Source organism: Oratosquilla oratoria, chromosome 4 (assembly GCF_046742065.1).
Source record: "Oratosquilla oratoria isolate Oo_2021 chromosome 4, ASM4674206v1, whole genome shotgun sequence".
Lineage (NCBI taxonomy): Eukaryota > Metazoa > Arthropoda > Malacostraca > Stomatopoda > Squillidae > Oratosquilla > Oratosquilla oratoria.
Window position 1 is genome coordinate 27783198 of NC_134780.1, and position 20846 is coordinate 27804043.

Sequence of the window (20846 nt, forward strand, 5' to 3'; positions counted from 1 at the left end):
CCACTCAATGGCAACATATCCATATTCCTTCTCACAAACATACTGTCTATCTCTTCCCTTTTTCTCATATATACCACATCCAGGCGCGGATACAAAGGTGGGGGCAGGGGGCCCGGCCCCCCAACAACGCCCCGAGTATGGTGCACGTTCCTAATCAGTCAGTACTTGTATGTGATGCGGCATGTCGTTTTCGTCAAACATTTGATTCATTTGTGAAGGCAGCCGCGTAGGTTTTTCTATTTGTATCTGCTTGTAGAATTTGAAGGTGTCAACTTTTCATTTGATGTCATTGTCTTGGGGTTAAAATATCGGTGTGTTTCAAGTATCGGTTATCGCCCCCCCCCCCCACCAAATAACATTCCTGGATCCGCGCCTGACCACATCCACCCACAAAACACCCAAACCCTAGGGTTCTGGTTGGAAAACTTCTTTCAGACCCTCTTGTGCCTTGGATAGCGTATAGGTAACCACCGAATTATTAGCAATTGCTCTATGAAAAATGTTGAAATATTTGACTATTTGTTACCCTACATCTGTCAAATCGGCACATTTCGCTTTCCTGAGCCTATATATACTATATATATATATATATATATATATATATATATATATATATATATATATATATATATATATATATATATATATATATATATATAATGATGCCTCAATCTAGACGCTGATATAGGTTATGTTATCTAGATTTCCTGTTTTAAATCAATATCTAACATATTGTGTGTACAGAACAAATATTCGAATTTGCTCGTAGGCTGGAAGTAGGCGTTACTAAATCGCATCTGTTGAGGCCTTGAGGACTTGAAAAGCAGCCCATTTATTATCCATTTGCATCTGAAAGCTTTGTTTTACTACATATTACCTGACCATATATTGGTTCTCAGCGTTTTGTCATTTTTAAATTTGCGCAAGCCTCAAGTCTTTTGTTAATCAGCTGTGACGATGACGGTTTTGCTGTCAGTTGGTGGTTGGCTAGATAGGTGAACTGGTGAGCTGCCGCGGTGGAGGAGTACGCGTACGGACAGAGGGCAGACGGAGATCAACGCCCCGGTAAATCCAAGAACATCTGCGTAATATCAAACAAAAATGGCTAAAGGATTGTACACACTAGTCCTGGCAATGTCCCTTGTCATCTGTGGGGCAACATTTGATAGTGTCAATAAGGACTTGGTGAATAAAAAGATTGACCGTAAACTTGACTTGGCGTCACAGTTGGTGAAAAGTGTAAACAAGATAACTCTTGAAAACACCGGGAACGCCGGAGCTGTCAAATCGTTTCTCTTTGCCCTCTCCAAACATGAACGAGACAATTTGGCATTTTTTGGAGCACAGGTGAGTATGTACATAGGAATTAATGTAAATTAACAAATTATTACATACGTGCCACAAGATGTGAAAAAGTGTTTGGAATTGTTGCTTAATATGACATGTTTTTGCTGTTATTTGGCATTAAACACGGAATATTCAGTTTCAAAACCAAATCGGTACATAGTAGGAATGTTCTTTATGTTTATGTGTGGTGATTGCATCATTCATGCGATAGAAAAACAACTGACAATTTGTTAAATTCAAATTCCTTATTTATGATTGCCATATTTGCGTTGATGCAAAGAATGTTATTAATATAATGTTGTGTTTGCTCAATACATTGATTGATGATTGTGAACTAATTTAAGTACATATAATGTTCTTTTTATTAGAAATAAAAAATAGACTGCAGCTGCTCCTTTTCTTTAGCTGACCAGATTTGATAACGGGATGTGGCATTACCGAAAAATTTTGTGGATGTGGAAGGGAATATATGTGGAAACTTTAAAGATTATGATGAATTCTGATAACCATATTTGCCTCCTTCCAAGTTTGAGGCCCTAAGTCTTAAAAGTTTAGAAACATTTTTCAGTATGTCAATGAGCATATTTCCCATAATCATAATGATATGCATAATGTTACCTGTAATATTTTTCTGAATGACATTGACATTTATTTCAGTATTAGGCCGATTGTATCTTTCATTGTGTGTAAGCAGACCTTTGGTTGTTCAGTTAGGCCAGGCTTTGAATAAAACGGGTGTTACTAAATATTGGCAAAGGTTTACTTGGTGAAATTTTTAGGGTAGTCCTCATAGATGTGATGGCCCAAAGGTACAGCCATTCCTAGCATCCCTTGACCTTGTCTGAAAGTTCAGTTGGTCTGGCACCAAGTTTGAGGTTGTTCTGAAGTGCGCTGTGTATCCAGGCACTGGTGGTTAATCAGGAATCTCCCTCAGAAACTTATCTACTTCATTTCTTAAAGTTTTAATGAGCAGCCGGTGGCATCCTTGATAGTTCTTGAAGTAGAGTTCAATAGTTTTGGTCCATTATAGGTAAAACTTGCAAGGAGGGTTTGAGTTTTTACTGAACCTGATATGGGAAGTGATTGATCACTGTCTGGTGCACTTTGTCCTTTGTGGTTGCTAACTCAGGCCTGCAGTGGAATTAGGCTAGGATCTAACACCAATTTTTTTTTTGTATTTTCAGGCATTCCCATTAATTGTAAATTGGGATCACGTGAAGAATGGTAACCCCAGACTTTGACAGGGTGACAATTCTTCATGTGGGCTCTCCTAGGGTGACAATTCTTCATGTGGGCTCTCCTAGGGTGACAATTCTTCATTGGGCTCTCCTAGGGTGACAATTCTTCATGTGGGCTCTCCTAGGGTGACAATTCTTCATGTGGGCTCTCCTAGGGTGACAATTCTTCATTGGGCTCTCCTAGGGTGACAATTCTTCATGTGGGCCATCCTGGGTTTATGATTCTTCATTTGTATAAGTTGATGACAATAAGCATAACCCTCATTCAGCCTAACCTAACATAATCTTTATCCACTGTAGATATTCTGTGTATTGGGGATGACAATTCTTCTGGTGGGATCTCATGGGGTGGCGATTCTTCATATGTGGGCATTCTGGGGTAAAAAAATTTCATGTGATCTGTAACTTGTCATCCCTGTAATCTTTCTAGTAAAATCTCTCTAAACTGATTTTATTGCTTGGGTTTCAGCTTTATTGTGAAATGACCAGAATTGGCTACAATAGTCTAATATTGGTTGGATGAGGGACTTCCAGTGTCATCAGTTCAGACACTCTAGATTTAAAAGTTCAAAGAATCCAACCAGCCATCAGTCATATCCATGTTTACTGTCATGGATAGGTCTAACTATGGTATTTGTTCAGGTGTGTACATGGACGCGGGATAGCAGTAGAAACTTGGATATTAATTTTGTAAATTATAATACATGCGATTTTCTTGGCAGAAATAAAAATAAAAAATGCCTTGCTACAAGCAAATATACCAACGAACAAAGTTGCTAGCATAGGATCGGGACGCCATCTTGTACACAACTAAACATTTATCCTATTTTTTTTTTAAGTGCACAAATAGCGAAATAGCATTAGAATATTAAATATTAATTTTGTAAATGATAATGCATTAATGTAATATATGTTTCTCTTGGTGGAAATCAGTAACAAAACTTTCCTTAGCACAATATGCAAATGAACAGAGTCGTGGCAATTCCTTAAGAGGCATGTTAGGTTAGATTAGATGAATTTATCATGCTTTAATTTCTTAGACACCTGCATCTACCAAAACAGATGTAATCTCGAGTAGTTGCAGCAGCTATTTTCATTTGAGTATCACTTTTAGCAACTTTTTCTGTTATAGATTTCTGCCTAGAATTTTTTTATTATGTTGACATATTATAATTTACAAAATCAATATTTAATTTTCTGTTGCTATATCATGTAGGTGTGCACTTCTAAAAAAAATCCGAGGTCTGGAAAGATCTATTACCAATATCATTATTAAGCAAAAATAGGATGTTGTTTACATAGTTATGATGATCTGTTGACCAAAACTAGATCTGGTACCAACAAAAATAAAAAGGGGGAATCTCATTTGGGAAAGAAAAATGCACGTACCTTGAATTACCTTAAAGTTCATTCAGTGGGTTATCAACACGACCAACTCTCTTCCCTCCATGGTCCAGTGTAGTAGCCTGTTGGAGTTAGAGCTTGGGTATCCTGGCTTGCGTGGTTGGTCTGGAATCTTGGCCAATCATGCATCCAAGTGGTGTTTGAAGGTGTTGGGTGATATACCATTCATGTTACTGAGTTTTGCTGGGATGCAATTGAAGAGTTGTCCTATTGCAGGTGAAACTGTAGTATGTCAAGGTCCTAATTTTTTCTTTTAGATGTTCCAGGGGTGGTCTTAACACAGCTTTCCTCTTGTTTGGTGGGTCTTTTCTGTGAAGTTGATGTTAAGGACTTTTTTTTTTTTTTTTTTTTTTTTTCCTCTCTAAAATCTAGGTATAGACGATTTACCTCTCTTATTTAGTTATTCATTTATTCATTCATTTTTGTGGCATATACCTTCTAAACAGAAATAGTGGTATTGGTACAGTATAAATGTGCATGGTCTTATAAAGTGATCTGTAGCCTCTGATCTCGTTACTGTATCATCATGACCCCCAAGGAACTTTGCCACACCCACTTAATCTATTAAACTTAGGGTCACTCAGAAGAAATTTTATGTATATGGTACTCATGTCTGAGTCAGTATAGAAAATTATAGCTACCAGTGCCAACCATGGTTTTGTTATGAGTCTATCTTTAGCCTCTTACATGCTGAAGAATTTTTAATCAAAACTAACCAGATTTAAGTGGCAGGTGTGATAAATACGATACTGTAACATGCATACTTTAGAAATGATTATTGCTTAATGGTTAGTATTGGGTGCAAAGTGAAGACTGCTGTTGATTAAGAAGGTTAATCTTCTCACTTGTTCTTTACTTATCCTTTTTATTAGGTTGGAAGTTCAAGCCTTAAGTATTCTGAAACCAAAGTGCAAGATCATCGGGATGTCGCCTTTTTCAAGATTGAGTTGAATGATGCCTTACAGCCAGGAAAAACAGTTACTGTAAGTATATACTTTAGTATACATTGGGGCAAAAGTTTATGTACACAGTATCACAATAGTTTAGGTCGCCATCCTAAAAGAAAAAATATTGAATCTGTGTGGCTGTCTCAGATGATTTTTGAAATGCAATGTTTCTTCCATGTATTTGTTCCCTATGATTAAACTGCTGATGCTCATGGATGATAGAATGCATGACAGTAGCAAGTATTGGTATGTATTTCTTCACTATTGTGATGCTGCACCACTTTGATCTTGAAAATACCAGACTATACCCAAGGGATATTCTGTCCAGCATTTGCGCTTAAAAAAAAAAAAAATCTGTATGCCACAACAAAACCAATATTCTGCACTTAGCTCCAGAAAGATAATTCAAGATGTATTCAAGAAATTTTAAGTAATTTCACAGTCCACTAGTCCTCATGTGAACAAAGATCATCAACAGCAAGACATGGGGGAGGAATATCCTCATTCACTTCACCCCTTCCTACGTAAACCTTGTGAAATTTTCACCCCAATTCTTCTCCCAGCTTTATTGTCAGTTTATCCCAATTTGCATGCCTCTTGTGGAACAAGTTTTAGAAGGACAGAATTTGAATTATATGTTCTTGTCAGAACTATTTATTGTTGAGGAAATTTTCTGACTAGAAGCCCTAAACAATGTTTGTCGGCTGTTAGTACTGTGTAAGTGTGGAGTAGCTTGTACTATGAGGCAGGAAGTGTCAATTTATAAAAAAAAAAAAAATAGTGGAAGTGAGGAAAAAGTCTTGGGCCTCATTCTAGCACCGAGTGTCATCCTTCACCAATTGGAGGAATTGTGTTCACGGACTTGTGAGACAAGTGACGGGGAGAGCTTATCCAAGGTCTTTCCCATGTGACAAATGGCCAAAGCCTACCATTGATCCTACCAAGTTTTGTATACATAAATGCTTAGCAGGAGATTAAGATATACTAATTTTGGGTGCTGTTAATTTCATCTTTGATATACACAGATTGTGGTACACATTGTGGACATCAATTCCTATTAATGTTTACATAGCATAAGGTGGTTATATCTTTTGTTTCCTCAGGTTGAAGTGGAGACTATTTTTACACAATTTCTGGAAGCCTATCCAGCACAAATCCAGCAAGGGGAGAAACAGTTGGTCAAATATGCTGGCAATCACTACATCCTCAGTCCATACCCCACCACTACTCAAACCACATCTATTACTCTTGCATCCCCCAACATTGAGAACTACTCGCGCCTCAAACCCACCACACAAACAGATACTACTATCACCTATGGGCCCTATGAAAATGTGGCACCATTCTCAGTGGTAAGTTAATTGATCAACTTTCTTGTATTTTGTATTCTAAGGTCATTTATAGTTATTAATATATTTTCATACAGTAGTTTCATATCTTTCAAGACATAATCAGATCAGCTATCCTTAATCCATTAGACAAGTTATTTTGGCATTGTAGTGGTACATATTTACCAAAGACCCTCGACCTCGAATAAGGGAGATGGCAGTCAAAACATCATATCAGTCTATTAAACCATCTTTCTCATCTCGTGCCGAGAAAATAGTGCTAGGTTGTGATAAGTTCTTACTTGTTAGTACCAACAGTCTCCTTATGTACTGTATTTTTTGGTGTCAAGTATGCACCTCAGTTCTTAGCAGATGAATGAGACCATGCTGGTTCCAAATATTTATCAAGTTTTTGTTAAATTCTTATATGAATATTTGCTGCGTCAATTTATTATTCCCACATACTCCCTCACCCCCCCATCTCCCACCCCCTCCTTTCCATGCATCACAGCATCATCCATACACAACCATTCTCCATTCACCCATATCTTCTGTCTTCTCCTGTCCTTCCTCAACAGACATTCCCCTCTTTCCCAATGCCCCTTTTACCCCCATCCACCCATCACGTCCTTGGTTGTCCCCTCACGTGACTGAGAAGGTGAAGGTGGGGAGTCAGTCCACCCAAATCCACCCAATGGTCCAACTTTACTTAACCTTATTAAAAATAACTACAGTAATTGAAAGCATTTCTTGGTTTTCTCTTGCCCATTTTTTGTCTCTTTTTTTCCAGGATACAATGACCATTCACTATGAAAACAATTCTCCTTTCTTGAGTGTTACATTCTTGGAACGAGTAATTGAAGTTTCCCACTGGGGCAACATAGCTGTTGAAGAGACTCTTGACATAAGACACTCTGGTGCCAAGTTGAAGGGTGCCTTTTCTAGATATGACTACCAAAGAGAACACAATGGATACTCAAGTGTGAAGTAAGTTATCTTGAATTTGTTATAAAAAAAAATCCATTTTGTGTATGTGGTTCCCAACAATCAAGAAAACATACTCCCTATAAACTACACAATACAGCACTGAGAATAAGGGTATGAATCAAAATTACCTGGTAGAATGCCTGCATACAAAAACTCCTTCCTATGGGACACATGAAAATTAGTACATAATACAAAAATCACACACCCTACTCATCCTTCCCATTACATCACAAATATATAATCAATTGAATGCTGGACAAAAAAAATCATATTGCCTAAATGGGATCAATTGTAGAACTTTACATTCATAGACTGATTGATGAAGGTCCAAAGTGCTCTGCCGGCACTCAGGTCATGGAAAAAAAAATCATTAATGCTCGTAAACTGTTAATGGAGTAATAAAAAATGTTACAATGACATAAGTGACTGAGCAGAGCGACAGTGTAGCACTTCGGACCTTTATCAATCAGTGTGTGGGAGGTGTGGGTTGACTTAACACAACTGATTCCTCGGATGTTTAAAATAACATTTCTCCTGCACCACACATTACATTGATATAATCTAAGATCAATTTTGCTTTAACATTTCTATATCCCAACCCCTATTTTTTCATGGAAGAAATGTGTGAAAAACAGTTGAAGTTGGGGTCTTGGGCTGTGCACCTCCTTATAAAGGGGCAGCAGAAAGATGATTGATATCAATCTTGTGGAACCACAATGAACAGGTGCCCATCATTGGTCCTTGCATAGTACAGGTGTATATACAAGATTTAAAGTTAATAAAGCTTGAAAGTTTGTGCCAATAATCCTTTATGTGAGGATTAGAGATACCCAGTATACTTGTCATTGGCTTGCTTTGTCATTTCTTGTTTTTGTTTTCTAGGTCTTTCCGCACAGTCCTTCCAGCTTCAGCCAAGGATGTGTACTACCGTGATGAAATTGGCAATATCTCCACTTCACATATGAAGGTTCAGGAAGATTCGGTAGAACTGGATTTACGGCCACGTTTCCCCCTCTTTGGTGGCTGGAAGACCCATTACAAGATTGGCTACAATGTGCCTTCATATGAATACCTGTATAATACAGGTTAGAATTTTGTGAATTTGTAGAATAGTTTTGTTTCTAAAGACGTTCAGCTGGCTTTGCACACATGCATGCATTTGTTTCTTATTTGTAGCCCTGTGGTGGAGTGTGGCAGTCCTTCATCCCTAGGTTAGATACTGTGGCATATAATTTTAATTTTTGTTCATATGACTAGTTTTAAAGGTAATTTTATGGCATTTTGGGGATGTTGCTGAAAAAGAGCCTAGTGTAGTCACACTACCAGAGTCATGTATTCAATAATAATAACCATTCAATCAGTCGGTTTATAGATGTCTCCTGCAAGAGAACCACTTGGGTGACCAGCCAATGGATTGGCCTTGAGACACTCAAGGAACATATATTGTGTTGTCTAGGAAAGGTGTAGGGCAGGGTAGGATAAGATGTTCTTTTGTCTTCTGTGTGGTCATTGCATTTAGGGCTTTTTGATTATATGTCTACTCCTATTCAATGTTAGTACTGTTTCAATGCTGGGTAGTGGTTGTGGAGAAAGAGACAAGAATATTTGTGTGTGATATAGGTATTTGCAAGTTTTGATGTCTTGGCATGTATGGGTGTTCTGCTATATAGTGTAGTGGGTGTCCTGTGTTTCCAGAAGCTTTAGCAAGTGTTTGTGTGGCTCTCATGTCTAAGTGATCAGTGACTGAGGACTTTAGTTTCATGGTGTAAGTGGTGTGTAGGTGTTGTATTTGTGCAGCTTGTTATTGTCTTTAGGGCCTTGTTTTGTATGGTCTGTTGGGTGTTGTGGTGTGTCTTAGTGAGATTAGGTGCCCATGTGGGGCTTGCATAATTCATAACTGAGCATATGCACTGTATATTTTAGTGATAATTTTTTTGTCCAAATGTTGTTCCTGCAATTTATTTAACCACTTCAGTACGGGACTTAAATCTCGCGGGCAGCAGCCAATGCCAGCCGTATGACGTCACGTAATAATATTCTTATCATAAAATATAGTCGCCGCTTATATCGATCGTTCTCTCTTTCACCCGCGAATTTTGAAAACCACAGAGAATGGGATTCAGGGCGCATTTGGGAGAATGTAAAAACACAGGGGCGACTACAATAAATATAATCAAGACGCCGATATGGCAGCGTCGCGAATCCACTTGCTCCTCATGATGCCTACGTGTGCGGCACCGTATGGAAGGGGTTAAGTGCATTAAGTCTGTGTGCATTTAGTGCATATGTTTGTGATGTGTTGTTTGAATGATGTGGATGTATGATATGTTATGCCAAGAATCTTGGTTGTATGAGTGTGTTTTTGATATAGGGGTGTGGTATGTATTTGTTTAGCTGTCCAATTGGTGAGAAGTGTGGTTGTAGATTTGGTTGGGGCTATTTTGAGTGTAAAGATGGTTGTTGGCCTGAATGCAGTTGTCAGTATGGTTCTCACTCGTCATGGGAGGGATTTCTCATTTGAGCTCATGTCAGGGGTAGGAGGGTGTGTGGAGTTTGTGGGTCAGCCTTGAAGTGCTTATTTTGTGATTTGATGGTATATGTGTTTGTGCGGTTTTAAAATGCTGGTGGTAGGTAATTGTAAGTGTTTGAGTAGTATGCTGCTGGTGTATATTTTGTTGCACTCAGTTGTGTTAGTGTATCGTGGTCCAAGAAGTGGGTAGGATTAAGGGATCTTGATGGAATTTGAAATTTGATTGGTGGGAGAAGTGTGGAAGGCGGAGGTGGAGAGGGTGAACATGAGGTAGTGACCGGAGATGGGATAGATGGATGGGTTGGGTTAGGGGTGGGGGTTTGTTGGGAGGGAGGGGAGGGGTTGTGTGTGGATGTTGCTGTGATGCATGGAGGGGGATGAGGGAGTGGTTGTGGATGATATTTTGACAGCCCAAAGGGATTTCTCCCTGTCTTCTCATTTTCTGCATGAGGGAATAGAGAGGGGGGTTGCTGATTAAATGAAGTGGCGTTGCTCTGGATGTGCTGTGTCTTGTTACATTGCTTCTGACCCACAGGAGTGGGCGAGATATAGGGATGACCTGTCATCCAGGAAGAGCCAAGAAAAGAGGGAGGGAAGAGTGATGAATGGGAGTGGAGTGTGTGGGGATGAAATGGGTGGGAGTGGATTTGTGCCTTCAACTTTGGCTACCTGTCTTGTATTGGGGGGAAAAGCAGTTGGTATATGTATGCATAGAATTTTTTCCATGTGCTGCTCCACAGGGAATATAGTAGGTTTTTAGTTTGGATGGTTAAGAATTTAATAATTGTTGCTTTGAATTTTGTTTTTAAAAGGTAAACAAAACATGCCAGATTCCATCATTGTTGTTGTTTTTTTTTTTTTTTTTTTTTTTATCTCCTCTCTCTGTTGTTCATGTATAAATTTAATTTTTTACTACAATTGTCATTAAGTGGAAAAGAAATCTTTGTAAATGTTGTACTTGTTTGATTATTACAGATGACAGCTATGTTTTGAAGATGCGTTTCTTGGACCATGTGTTCGATGACATGGCTGTGGATGAAGTTGTGGTGAAAATCATCCTACCTGAAGGTGTGAGGAATGTCAAACTTAGGTAGGTTATTTTTTATGTGATTTTTATTAGATCATGTCTGCATTTGCCATGATCAGGCCTTGCATTTCTTTGAAAGTGAAAAGCGTATAGTAAGTAATAACTATATTTTTATCAAGTAACTTTTATCTCTTCATGGTAGAGATATCATTTGGTATTTGTGATAGTCCTGTATACTGGTAAAAGAGAGAGCAGGAGTAGACTGGAAGTGATAGGCAATGCTGAAGGCTAGCACCTTGACTTTCTGAGAAGCAATTTGCTAAAAGAAAGGCATGGGAGGAAGGATTGAGGAGGATAACACTGGCAACGTGACTCAATCCTAAGTAGTATAGATTACATTCAGGTAAACATGCATACTATCATACTTGCTCTTGCTTCCCTATTACTTCAGTTCTTTTCTGATATAAGAGTAATTTTCCATGTGTATAGGATAAACTAGAACAAAAACTACAAGTTGTGACAGTGGATAATATTTTATTTGGATTACGTGTTATGCTGTTAATTGCAGCACACCATATGAAGTTACCCAAGACCCAGAATCCATGCACTACACATATCTGGACACTGTTGGCCGCACGACTATTACAGCAAAGAAGAGGAACCTTGTCGAAAACCACATCCAGGACTTTGAACTCTCCTATCAGTTCCCATCAGTCCTGATGTTGCAGGAACCACTCTTGGTGGTTCTTGCCTTTTTCATCCTCTTCTTCACTGTGAGTCTTGAGAGATGCCCATATTGTCTTAGAATTTGAAATGGATTTTATCAGTTCTGAAATTTGGGAATAATGAATGAGTTGAACTAGTAATTTGATATGAAGTTTGTATAGAATTATGTTTATCCCAAAATGGTGTGTGATATGCTTGGTGAAATTAGTTAAGGTTATTTCAACTAATTTCTCAACATAATTTGGCTTATAATTTTCATTTTAGGTGATCATTTATGTAAGATTGGACCTAACTCTCAGTCGAGATGATGCCACGGAAGCCAAAATGCGAGTTTCCTCACATTGTGAGATGGTACACAGTCACCATGAGACACGATCAGGCCAATATGAGAAGCTAGAGGAAGAGCTTGTCAGACTGAAGGGTAGCAAAGATGTTGCACAGGCACAGGTAAATACTATAAGATACATCTATGCATACTGGTAGATTAATAATTTTATAGTTTGATTTAAATTCTATAGAATAAAATATATCTGCTTCGACAGGTGGTAGAGGAAATTTTATATTTCAGAATAGAAATAAGTTCTGAAGTAGTGTTGTAGGGCTAGACTTTCTTTTATGGTGTTATCTTGCATGTGTGTCACGGCCATTAAAAGATATATATAATTATTTCCTCTACAAGGGTAGAGGATGACAATGGGTTGAAAGTAAGCCTAAAAGGAGAGGAGCTGGAGGAAGTAGATAGTTTTAGGTACTTGGGGTCACATGTGGCAGGAAAGGGAGGAGTGGAGGTTGAGGTAAATTGTAGATTGAGAGAAGTAAATACCATGGGAAGAACCTCTTCAATATGAGTGAAATTTTCTCGTGCAGCATCAGATGCCTGATGTGCAATCATGCATTACAAAACTTGCATTATCGAATATAAAGTCGTAGCTGTATTACTCATTCTCATTCACACTGAATAGTAATAACCACAGAAAAGATGATCAAGCCTGTTCACAGAATATGGGGGGTCACTCAGCCACAATTATAAAATAAATATAATTGAGACACCGCACCAGCATCATTGTATACCCATTCACACCTCATGATGCCTATGTAGGCATTGTCATATACATATATATACCAAGGCTTTTTCCCCCTTACAAGGGAGGTAGCCAAAAAGAAAAAGGCATAAAATCATTCCCACCCATTCCATCCCTAAATACACTCCACTCCCCTCCACCCTCCCTCCCATCTTAGCACCTCCTGGATGACAGGTCATCCCTGCACCTTGTCCACTGCCCTGGGTCAGAGGCAGTGTCGCAAGTCACAGCACATCCACAGCAAGGCCGCTTCATTAAATCGGCGACCCCCCCTCTCTGTCCCCCCATGCATAAAAGAAGACGGGGAGAAATCCCTTTGGGCTGCATCAAATTTTGCTCACACATACTCCCTCACCCCCCATCCCCCACCCATTTCACCTCATGCATCACATCATCATCCATATACAACCATTCCCCATTCACCCCTGTCTTCTGTCCTCTCCCATCCTTCCTCAACAGACATTCCCCTCTTCCCCAAAACCCCCTTCACCCCATCCATCCATCTCATCCTAGGACATCCACTCATGTTCACTCCCACATCTGCCTTCCATACCTCTTTTACTAGTCTTTCTTCACTCATTCTTTCCATGTGTCCAAACCATCCTAATACTCTTTCATCAACCCTATCTCCCAGCTCCCTTTCCACCCCTGTTCTCCTCCTCACCTCATTTCTCACTCTATTATCATATGGAAGAGGTTAAAAAAGTGTTGTAAGAAATAGGCATCTGGGAATTGATGTAAAGAGGAGATTGTGCCAATGACATTGTATGGGGCAGAGACTCAAAATTTAAGAGGGGTAGAGAGGAAAATTTTAAATGTGTTTGAGGTGATGTCTGAGAAGTATGGTAGGGGTTACTAGGCTGGATAGAGCAAAAAATGAGGAGAGTGGGAGTGGAAAATGAGATGGCAGATAGGGCTGATGAAAAATTACTGGGATGGTTTGGACACATGGAAAGAATGAGTGATGAAAGATTAGTAAAAGAGGTTGGAAGGCAGAGGTAGATGGATTGAACTTGAGGGAACAACCGAGGATGAGATGAATGGGTGGAGGGAACGGGGTGTTGAACAAGAGGGGAATGTCTGTTGAGCAGGGAAGTGAGAAGGCAGGAGATAGGGATGAGTAGAGAATGACTATATAGATGATACTGTTATGCAAGTAAGGGAGGGGTGGGGGTGGTGGGATTGCTAATAGGTGAATGATATTTTGAGCCAGCCCGAAGGGATTTCGTCTTCTCTTTTTCTGCATGAGGGGGGACTGGGAGTTGGGGTTGCCAATTAAATGAAGCAGCCTTGCTGTGGATGTGTCCAGGGCAGTGGGCAGGATACAGGGATGATCCATGAGGAGCTATGATGAGAGGGGGGAAAGGATGGATAATGGGAGTAGGTACATGCCTTTGACATTGCTACCTCCCTTATAAGCATGAAAAAGCTCTTGGTATAAAGAATAAGATAAATAATTATGTCTTTTTAAATTGAGTGGAGAGTGATGCAGCAGATAAGAAAGGTAAGGTCTTTTGTGAGGCTGCAGGTTTCTAGTTGGCGACACATGAGGCAATACTTACTAATTCATTGTATTGCCTTTGACAAAAGTGATGTGGGACAGGGATAACAAGGTGGAAAGATAGATGTGATGAGTGGGTTTTGAGTGGTTGCATGCTTCTGACCTAGGCAGTGGGTGTGGGAACTTTTGTCCACAAGGAGTGATGAGATTTTTTGAAAAGGGAAAGCGATTGATGTGGAGTAGGTGCATCCCTTGACTGGATACCTACCTTGTGAGGAAAGTGGGAATATTTTTGTGGTTGGCTTGGGCAAGAATTTTTAAAATCATGTTGGAATTTTTATCTTAGAACATACTCTATGCCTAGCCATTGTTGCACTACATGTAGCAGTTCTATCTATCTATATATACCAAAGGCTATTTCCCCCTTACCAGGGAGGTACCCAAAGTCAAAAGGCATACCCACCCCCCACCCATTTCATCCCTACCCATTGCACTCCCAACCAACATCCTCTCCCTCCTATTTTAGCTCCTCATTGATCACGGGTCAAAATCACTGCAGCAAGACACTGCATCCACAGCAAGGATGCTTCACTTAATCGGCAACCTCCCCTCTGTGTCCCTTCATTCAGTAAAGTAGTAGATGAGAAGAAATCCCTTTGGGCTGTCAGCCCGAAAGGCACTTAATTGTGGGGAGTGGCATCATTGTCAGCCTAATGTATAGCCGAGATACATGCTGGTGTTGAGTGATTTTCGATTTTTCATTTTTTGTACAATTTGTCTTGCATGTACCAATGGCTTTTCCCCCTGACAAGGGAGGCAGCCAAAAAACAAAGGCACAAAATCCACTTGCACCCATTTCATCCCCACATACTCCACTTCCCTCCACCACCCCTCCCTTCCTCTTATCTTGACTCCTAATGGATGACTGATCATCCCTGCAATCTCGCCCAATGCCCTGGGTCAGAAGCAATGCAGCAAGACACAGCAAGGATGTTTCATTCAATCAGCAATCCTCCCCTCCATTTCCTCATGCAGAAACATTGAAGACAGGGAGAAATCCCATTGGGGGCTGTGTCAAAATATCATTTACACATAACCACTTCCTTCCATTCATCACAGTATCATCCATGCACAGCCATTCTCCATTCACCCCTATCTTCTGCCCTCTCCCTTCCTTCCTCAACAGACATCCCCCTTTTGGGCAGTGCCTCTTTCAACCCATCCATCAATCTTGTCCTCGGTTGCCCCCTCCTGTTCGCTCCATCCTCCTCTGCCTTCCACACTTCTTTCACTAATCTTTCTTCTCGCATTCTTTCCATGTGTCCAAATCATCCCAGCAGTCTTTCATCAACCCCATCTGCCATCTCCTTTTCTACCCCTGCTCTTCTCCTCACCTTCTTGTTTCTCACTGTATCGAACATTGTACCCCTTACCATACTTCTCAGACATTTCCTCTCAAACAAATTTAAACTTTTCCTCTCTTTATGTTCCATGTCTTAGCTCCACACAGTGCTGTCGGCACAATCACCCCTTCATACAATCTCCTCTTGGCATCCATTCCCAAATGTCCACTTCTCATTACACTATTTAATCTCCCAAGACACTTGCTTCTTTCAATCTACAATCTATCTCCACCTCCACTCCTCCCTTTCCTGCCACATGTAATCCCAAGTTCCTAAAGTTATCATCTTCCTCCAGCCTCCTTTAAGACTTTCAAATTGCTGCCAACCTCTCCCCTTGTACATTTCATCACCTTATTTTTACTCCCATTTACCTTGAACTTTCTTCTCTTGCATACCTACCCAAACTCCATCACAAACTCCCTTAATCCCTCCCTGATCCTGCCACAAGTGCAGTATCATCAGCAAACAACAACTGGCTGACCTCCCACTTTTTCTCCATTTTCTTTTACCATCTCCAATTCCCTGTCCATTTCCCTTGCATTTACCTTCTATACCACCTCATCCATATGCATATTGAACAGCCATGGCAAGCTGATACATCCCTGATGCAGTCCCACCTTTACCACAAACTACTTGCACTCTCCATTTCTAACACAGGCTCAACCACTGTTGTAAAAACTCGAAACGGCCCTTAACTTTCTTCCTATCCCATATGTCTGCAAAATTTTCCATGGTGCCTTCCTGTCCACCATGTCATAAGCCTTTTCCAAATTCCTCATTTTCATGGGAACATTGATAACATCAAAATTATATATAACTAGCTTCCCAAAGTCTCCAACCACTGCATACAATTGTTATGTCTTGTGGTGATATATGGAAACTACACAACTCACCCAAGCCAATTTGTTAAGAAGCAGCTGCTTTGGTAACTGTTGCAGCTTTTAAATGATGGTGTGAACATTCAAGTTAGTGGAGTTTTGTGGCGTTAAATTAACACAGTTGATGCTGTGTGGGTTAAAGCTTGTTAACAATTGTAGGAAATGTTGTACATAAGAATTTGACATAATTTGCATTTATATCAATTTTCAGGCTGTGACAAAGAAGTTGCTGGGTGATATCAGAACTGAGAGCCAATACATCACTGACTTGGCAGCTAAGATCAGAGTTGACAATGCTGAGTATGCTGAGAAGGTCACTGAACTGCAGAAGTTGGAAAAGTAAGTTGTTTTCAGAAAGTTAATGTTCAGTGTTGTAGACTGTTGCATATTATGTTTTAATATTTGAAATATATACATGCTAATGGAAATGAGTGGACACTGATACAACATAGACATCAGTCCAAGGCATCGGCTGAGAGTCTGAGGACCTGTACTAGCTACTGTATTGGTTGCAGTTTACCCATCAGTGAAACTAGGCAACAGTTTAGTGCTGCAAGACAAACCCAGAAAATATGTACAAGACTTGCACTAGCCCACCATTGTTCCTTGCAATACTCTGAACTAAAATTGAGCACAAAGCTGGTTGGGAAATACACTATTTTTGATGCAGTCACTGCACACACAATATACATATTGTACTCTACAGGTTATTAATCTGTACTGATCAATATACCTAGAGCTGTGGGAAATATGCCAGTTGTTGTTTGCTGACAACACTGCTTGTAGCAGTATCAGAGGAGGGATTGAGGAAGTTAGCGACAGAGTTTGAGAAGGTGTGTGAAAGAAGGAAGCTGAAGATAAATGTGGGCAAAAGTAGGGTGATGAGATGTACAAGGGGAGAGAGTGATAGCCGGCAGGAAGTGAGCATTAAGGGATAGAGACTGGAGGAAGTGGATAGTTTTAGATACTTGGGTGTGAATGTGGCAGGAAAGAAATAGACATCTGGGAATGGATGCTAAGAGGAGGTTATATGAAGGAGTGATTGTGCTGACAGCACTGTATGGGGCAGAAACATGGAACATAAGAGGAAGAGAGAAGGAGTTTGAATGTGTTTGAGATGAAATGTCTGAGAAGTATGATAGAGGTTACTATGCTAGAGTGAGAAATGAAGTGAGGAGAACAGGGGTAGAAAGGGAGCTGGGAGATAGGGTTGATGAAAAAGTAGTAGGATTGTTTGGACACATGGAAAGAATGAGTGAAGAAAGATTAGTAAAAGAGGTATGGAAGGAGTGAATATGAGGGGGTGTCCTAGGATGAGATGGATGGATGGGGGTAAAAACGGTATTATGAAAGGGAGGAATGTCTGTTGAGGAAGGATGGGAGAGGACAGAAGATAGGGGTGAATGAAGAAGGGTTGTGTATGGATGATGCTGTGATGCATGAGGGGGAGTGGTTGGGGGATGGGGGGTGAGGAAGTATGTATGAGAAAAAATTTGACATAGCCCGAAGGGATTTCTCCCCATCTTCTCATTTTCTTCATGAGGGGACGGAGAGTTGGGTGGGGTTCGCCGAATTAATGAATTGGCCTTGTGGATGTGCTGTGTCTTGTGAGACTGCCTCTGACCCAGGGCAGTGGACAGAATGCAGGGATGACCCGTCATCCAGAAGGTGCCAAGATGAGAGGGAGGGTGGAGGGGAGTGGAGTATATAGGGGATGGAATGGGTGGGAGTGGTTTCTATGCCTTTTTCTTTTTGGCACCCCCCCCCCATGTAAGGGAGAAGAACGCCTTTGGTATATGTATAAGGGAGGGAGCTAAGTCAGGGGCACATACCTATTCCCACCCTTTCCACCCCTCCCATCTCCAATCTTCATGGATAGTGGGTTATCCCAGTATCCGCCAACTCCCCTGGGTCAAACACAATGCAGCAAGACAGCACATCCACAGCAAGGCAGGTTCACTTAATTGGCAAAAAAAAAAAAACTAATGCAGAAGAGAAGCCAGGGAAATCCCTTCAGACTCCGTCAAAACATCAGGGACAAACAAGCACATCCTACCCCGCAATCCCTCATCCCTCCCTTGCATAACAGTATCATCCATAGTCTTTTTCCACTCATCCAAGTGTTTCCACTTGATTTGTAAAAGGCAACTAAAACAGGACAGAGGATAGGTCTAGGCATCCTACTCTCTGTAGCCCCAAAGGAGACATTAATCTATAAACCTGTGGAAAATAAGTCGGTATTACTTTTTGCTTTTTACAGGGTTCTTCGTGAGTCAGTTACCCAGCAGGTGACAAATGTGGAGAAGCTTGTGACCAACAAGATGTCCAAGCAGCAGTATGTAGATGCTGATGCTCAGCTTAACAAGAAGAAGGAAGAGACTCTTGAGAAGATCAAAAATGTTCTTGTAGGTATCTAAGGTCTCTGAGCCCTGACTTGTCAAATAATGAAGTCCGAAATACTTGCCATGGCTTCCAAAGCAAGGACTCCAAGTTCTCTGTTCTTCAGCTTCTGTGTTAACACATTTGACTAGGTTGCTCCATTGACCACATTTATTTTGGCTAATGCCTGTGTTATTTGGTGGTTGGGTAGATTGGACAAAATGGACTTCAATTTGTAGTGGTCTGCCAGTCTTTTATTTCTACCCCAGTTGAGTAGAAATTTGTGTTAGCTGAAATAACATCTCTTAAGTTGCTGGCTGAAGTGATGAAAGCTTTTTCTTTTTCTTCTAATATCTTCAAAACAGTGTTCACTAATTCTAATGTTGGAGCAACCTCTACCAAGTTCAAATTGAACTTCAGATACTGTTGGGTTTGATGCTCTTTTGTCACGACCTTTCATTGTAAACAAAAGACATAAAACCAGCACAAAGGTATTGACAGTATTGGGGAAGATACAGAATATGTGCTTAATTTTCTTGGAACATGATATTGTCATTATTTGTGGCAAATGTAAGAAAGACTTTCCATAGTGTGTGGCAAGTAGGTGTATAACTTAGAATTAATTGTGTGGAGACATGTGCTTTGTCACTGAAAGATGAAAATGAATGTGTTTAGCACGGTAGGACATTCCTTAGTTGTTATCGAAACTTGAAGAACTGTGTGTTTTGTGTACATATGGGATGAATTTGTGTGTTGGTGCAATGTTCTATGCATTGACTTTTGAGAGATTGGTTTAAATATAGAACTACAATTTGGTGCCTCTGAACTGAACCAGGTTTGGTCAAGTTTTTGGTTGTAGAAATGTACACAATTTGTATACCACATGATATACTGTAAATCAATGGAATTTGCTCACTGTTAGATACTGAATATGATGAAAAATGGCTTTAAGAAAATGATGAGCTTGTGTACTGATTCTCATTGGGAATGGTTAACAGCTTGCTTTTTGCACAGGCTGGAGACTTCTAGATAATTCATAGCTATTGCATTCCTCCATTGGAGTCCTGAGGAAATTTGTACAAGTTGTGGGGCTTTTGTATTTATAATGGGATATGCCCATCTCCCATTGTCATGGGATATTCCTTTCTAGTGAAGGCTGAAGCTGTGTGGGGTTTATTGTGGTATGATGAGTAAGGAAGCCATTAACTTTGGCAGACAGAATTCACTGTGCACTTGTTTTCCTTTTTCCCATGTGGAAATTAATAAATTGTACAAAAAGAGGATTTTACTTTAACTTTGGCCCTCCAAGACTGACTTTACTATCTGTCCCCACCTTGAAACACATAAAGCATAGCATATGGTTTGGCCATATAAAAAGAATAAATGAGGAAAGACTGGCAAAAAGTAAGTGATAATGAAGTGGATGGAGGGAGCTTGAAAGGAAGACCAAAAATGTAATGGATTAGGTGAAAGGGACCATGGATATGTAGAATGTTGACCAGGGAACAGAAGGATGGAGTGAATGGTGAAAGGTTGATGTGGTCTGGAGGGTTTTTGTGTGCTCCATTGTTTATTTTTTGAATGGATGAAGGGAGTAGGTGCCACCATATAATGAAGCAGCAGGTTTAAACTAGCTCTGGTTCTTAGACCTTGCTGTGGAGGAGCTTTGCCTAGCTGCATTGCCATCATCCTGAGCAGTGTGGTAGTGGATAAGGATGACCTTTTGCCCACGAGGCAGAGATGGGAAGAGTTGAAAAGGTCCTAATACACATACTTTGATTTGAACATTCACATTTAAGGGGATAGGGCATTTAGCATGTGTCAATGTGTTGCTTTGAAAAGATTTAGGGATGCAAGTGTTGGGATCAGTAAAGTATGAAGGTCTACAGGAGTTTGGCAGGAAGGGAACAAGTGAGGCACCAGGTAATTTTTATTTTGGTGGGATTAGAATGCATCCTGAGGAACTTGCAGCCAACACAGACATATTTTGTCCCTGTTAGAGCTAGGTGCTTGTCAAGAGTCAAGGTGACCTGCAGTTGGTTCCATACCAATATTCAACTTCAGAGCCA

At 40.2% G+C, this 20846-nt stretch overlaps 1 protein-coding gene across 1 annotated transcript; it reads left to right on the top strand.

Moving 5' to 3' along the window:
• The first annotated feature begins 986 nt into the window (after window positions 1–986).
• On the top strand, window positions 987–20058 carry LOC143024712 (dolichyl-diphosphooligosaccharide--protein glycosyltransferase subunit 1). The gene is made up of 10 exons (XM_076183764.1): window positions 987–1347; window positions 4862–4972; window positions 6040–6288; window positions 7055–7251; window positions 8134–8336; window positions 10757–10871; window positions 11377–11581; window positions 11799–11981; window positions 16610–16737; window positions 18659–20058. Exons 1-10 carry the CDS (start codon window positions 1102–1104, stop codon window positions 18813–18815), a joined length of 1794 nt encoding a protein of 597 aa, XP_076039879.1. The 5' UTR covers window positions 987–1101; the 3' UTR covers window positions 18816–20058.
• Window positions 20059–20846: the final 788 nt, after the last annotated feature.

Coding starts and splice junctions, on each gene's coding strand:
- LOC143024712 (XM_076183764.1), top strand. CDS start 1,102: ATGGCTAAAGGATTGTACACACTAGTCCTGGCAATGTCCCTTGTCATC. Junction 1,348..4,861: donor TGGCATTTTTTGGAGCACAG/GTGAGTATGTAC, acceptor CCTTTTTATTAG/GTTGGAAGTTCAAGCCTTAA. Junction 10,872..11,376: donor GTGAGGAATGTCAAACTTAG/GTAGGTTATTTT, acceptor TGTTAATTGCAG/CACACCATATGAAGTTACCC.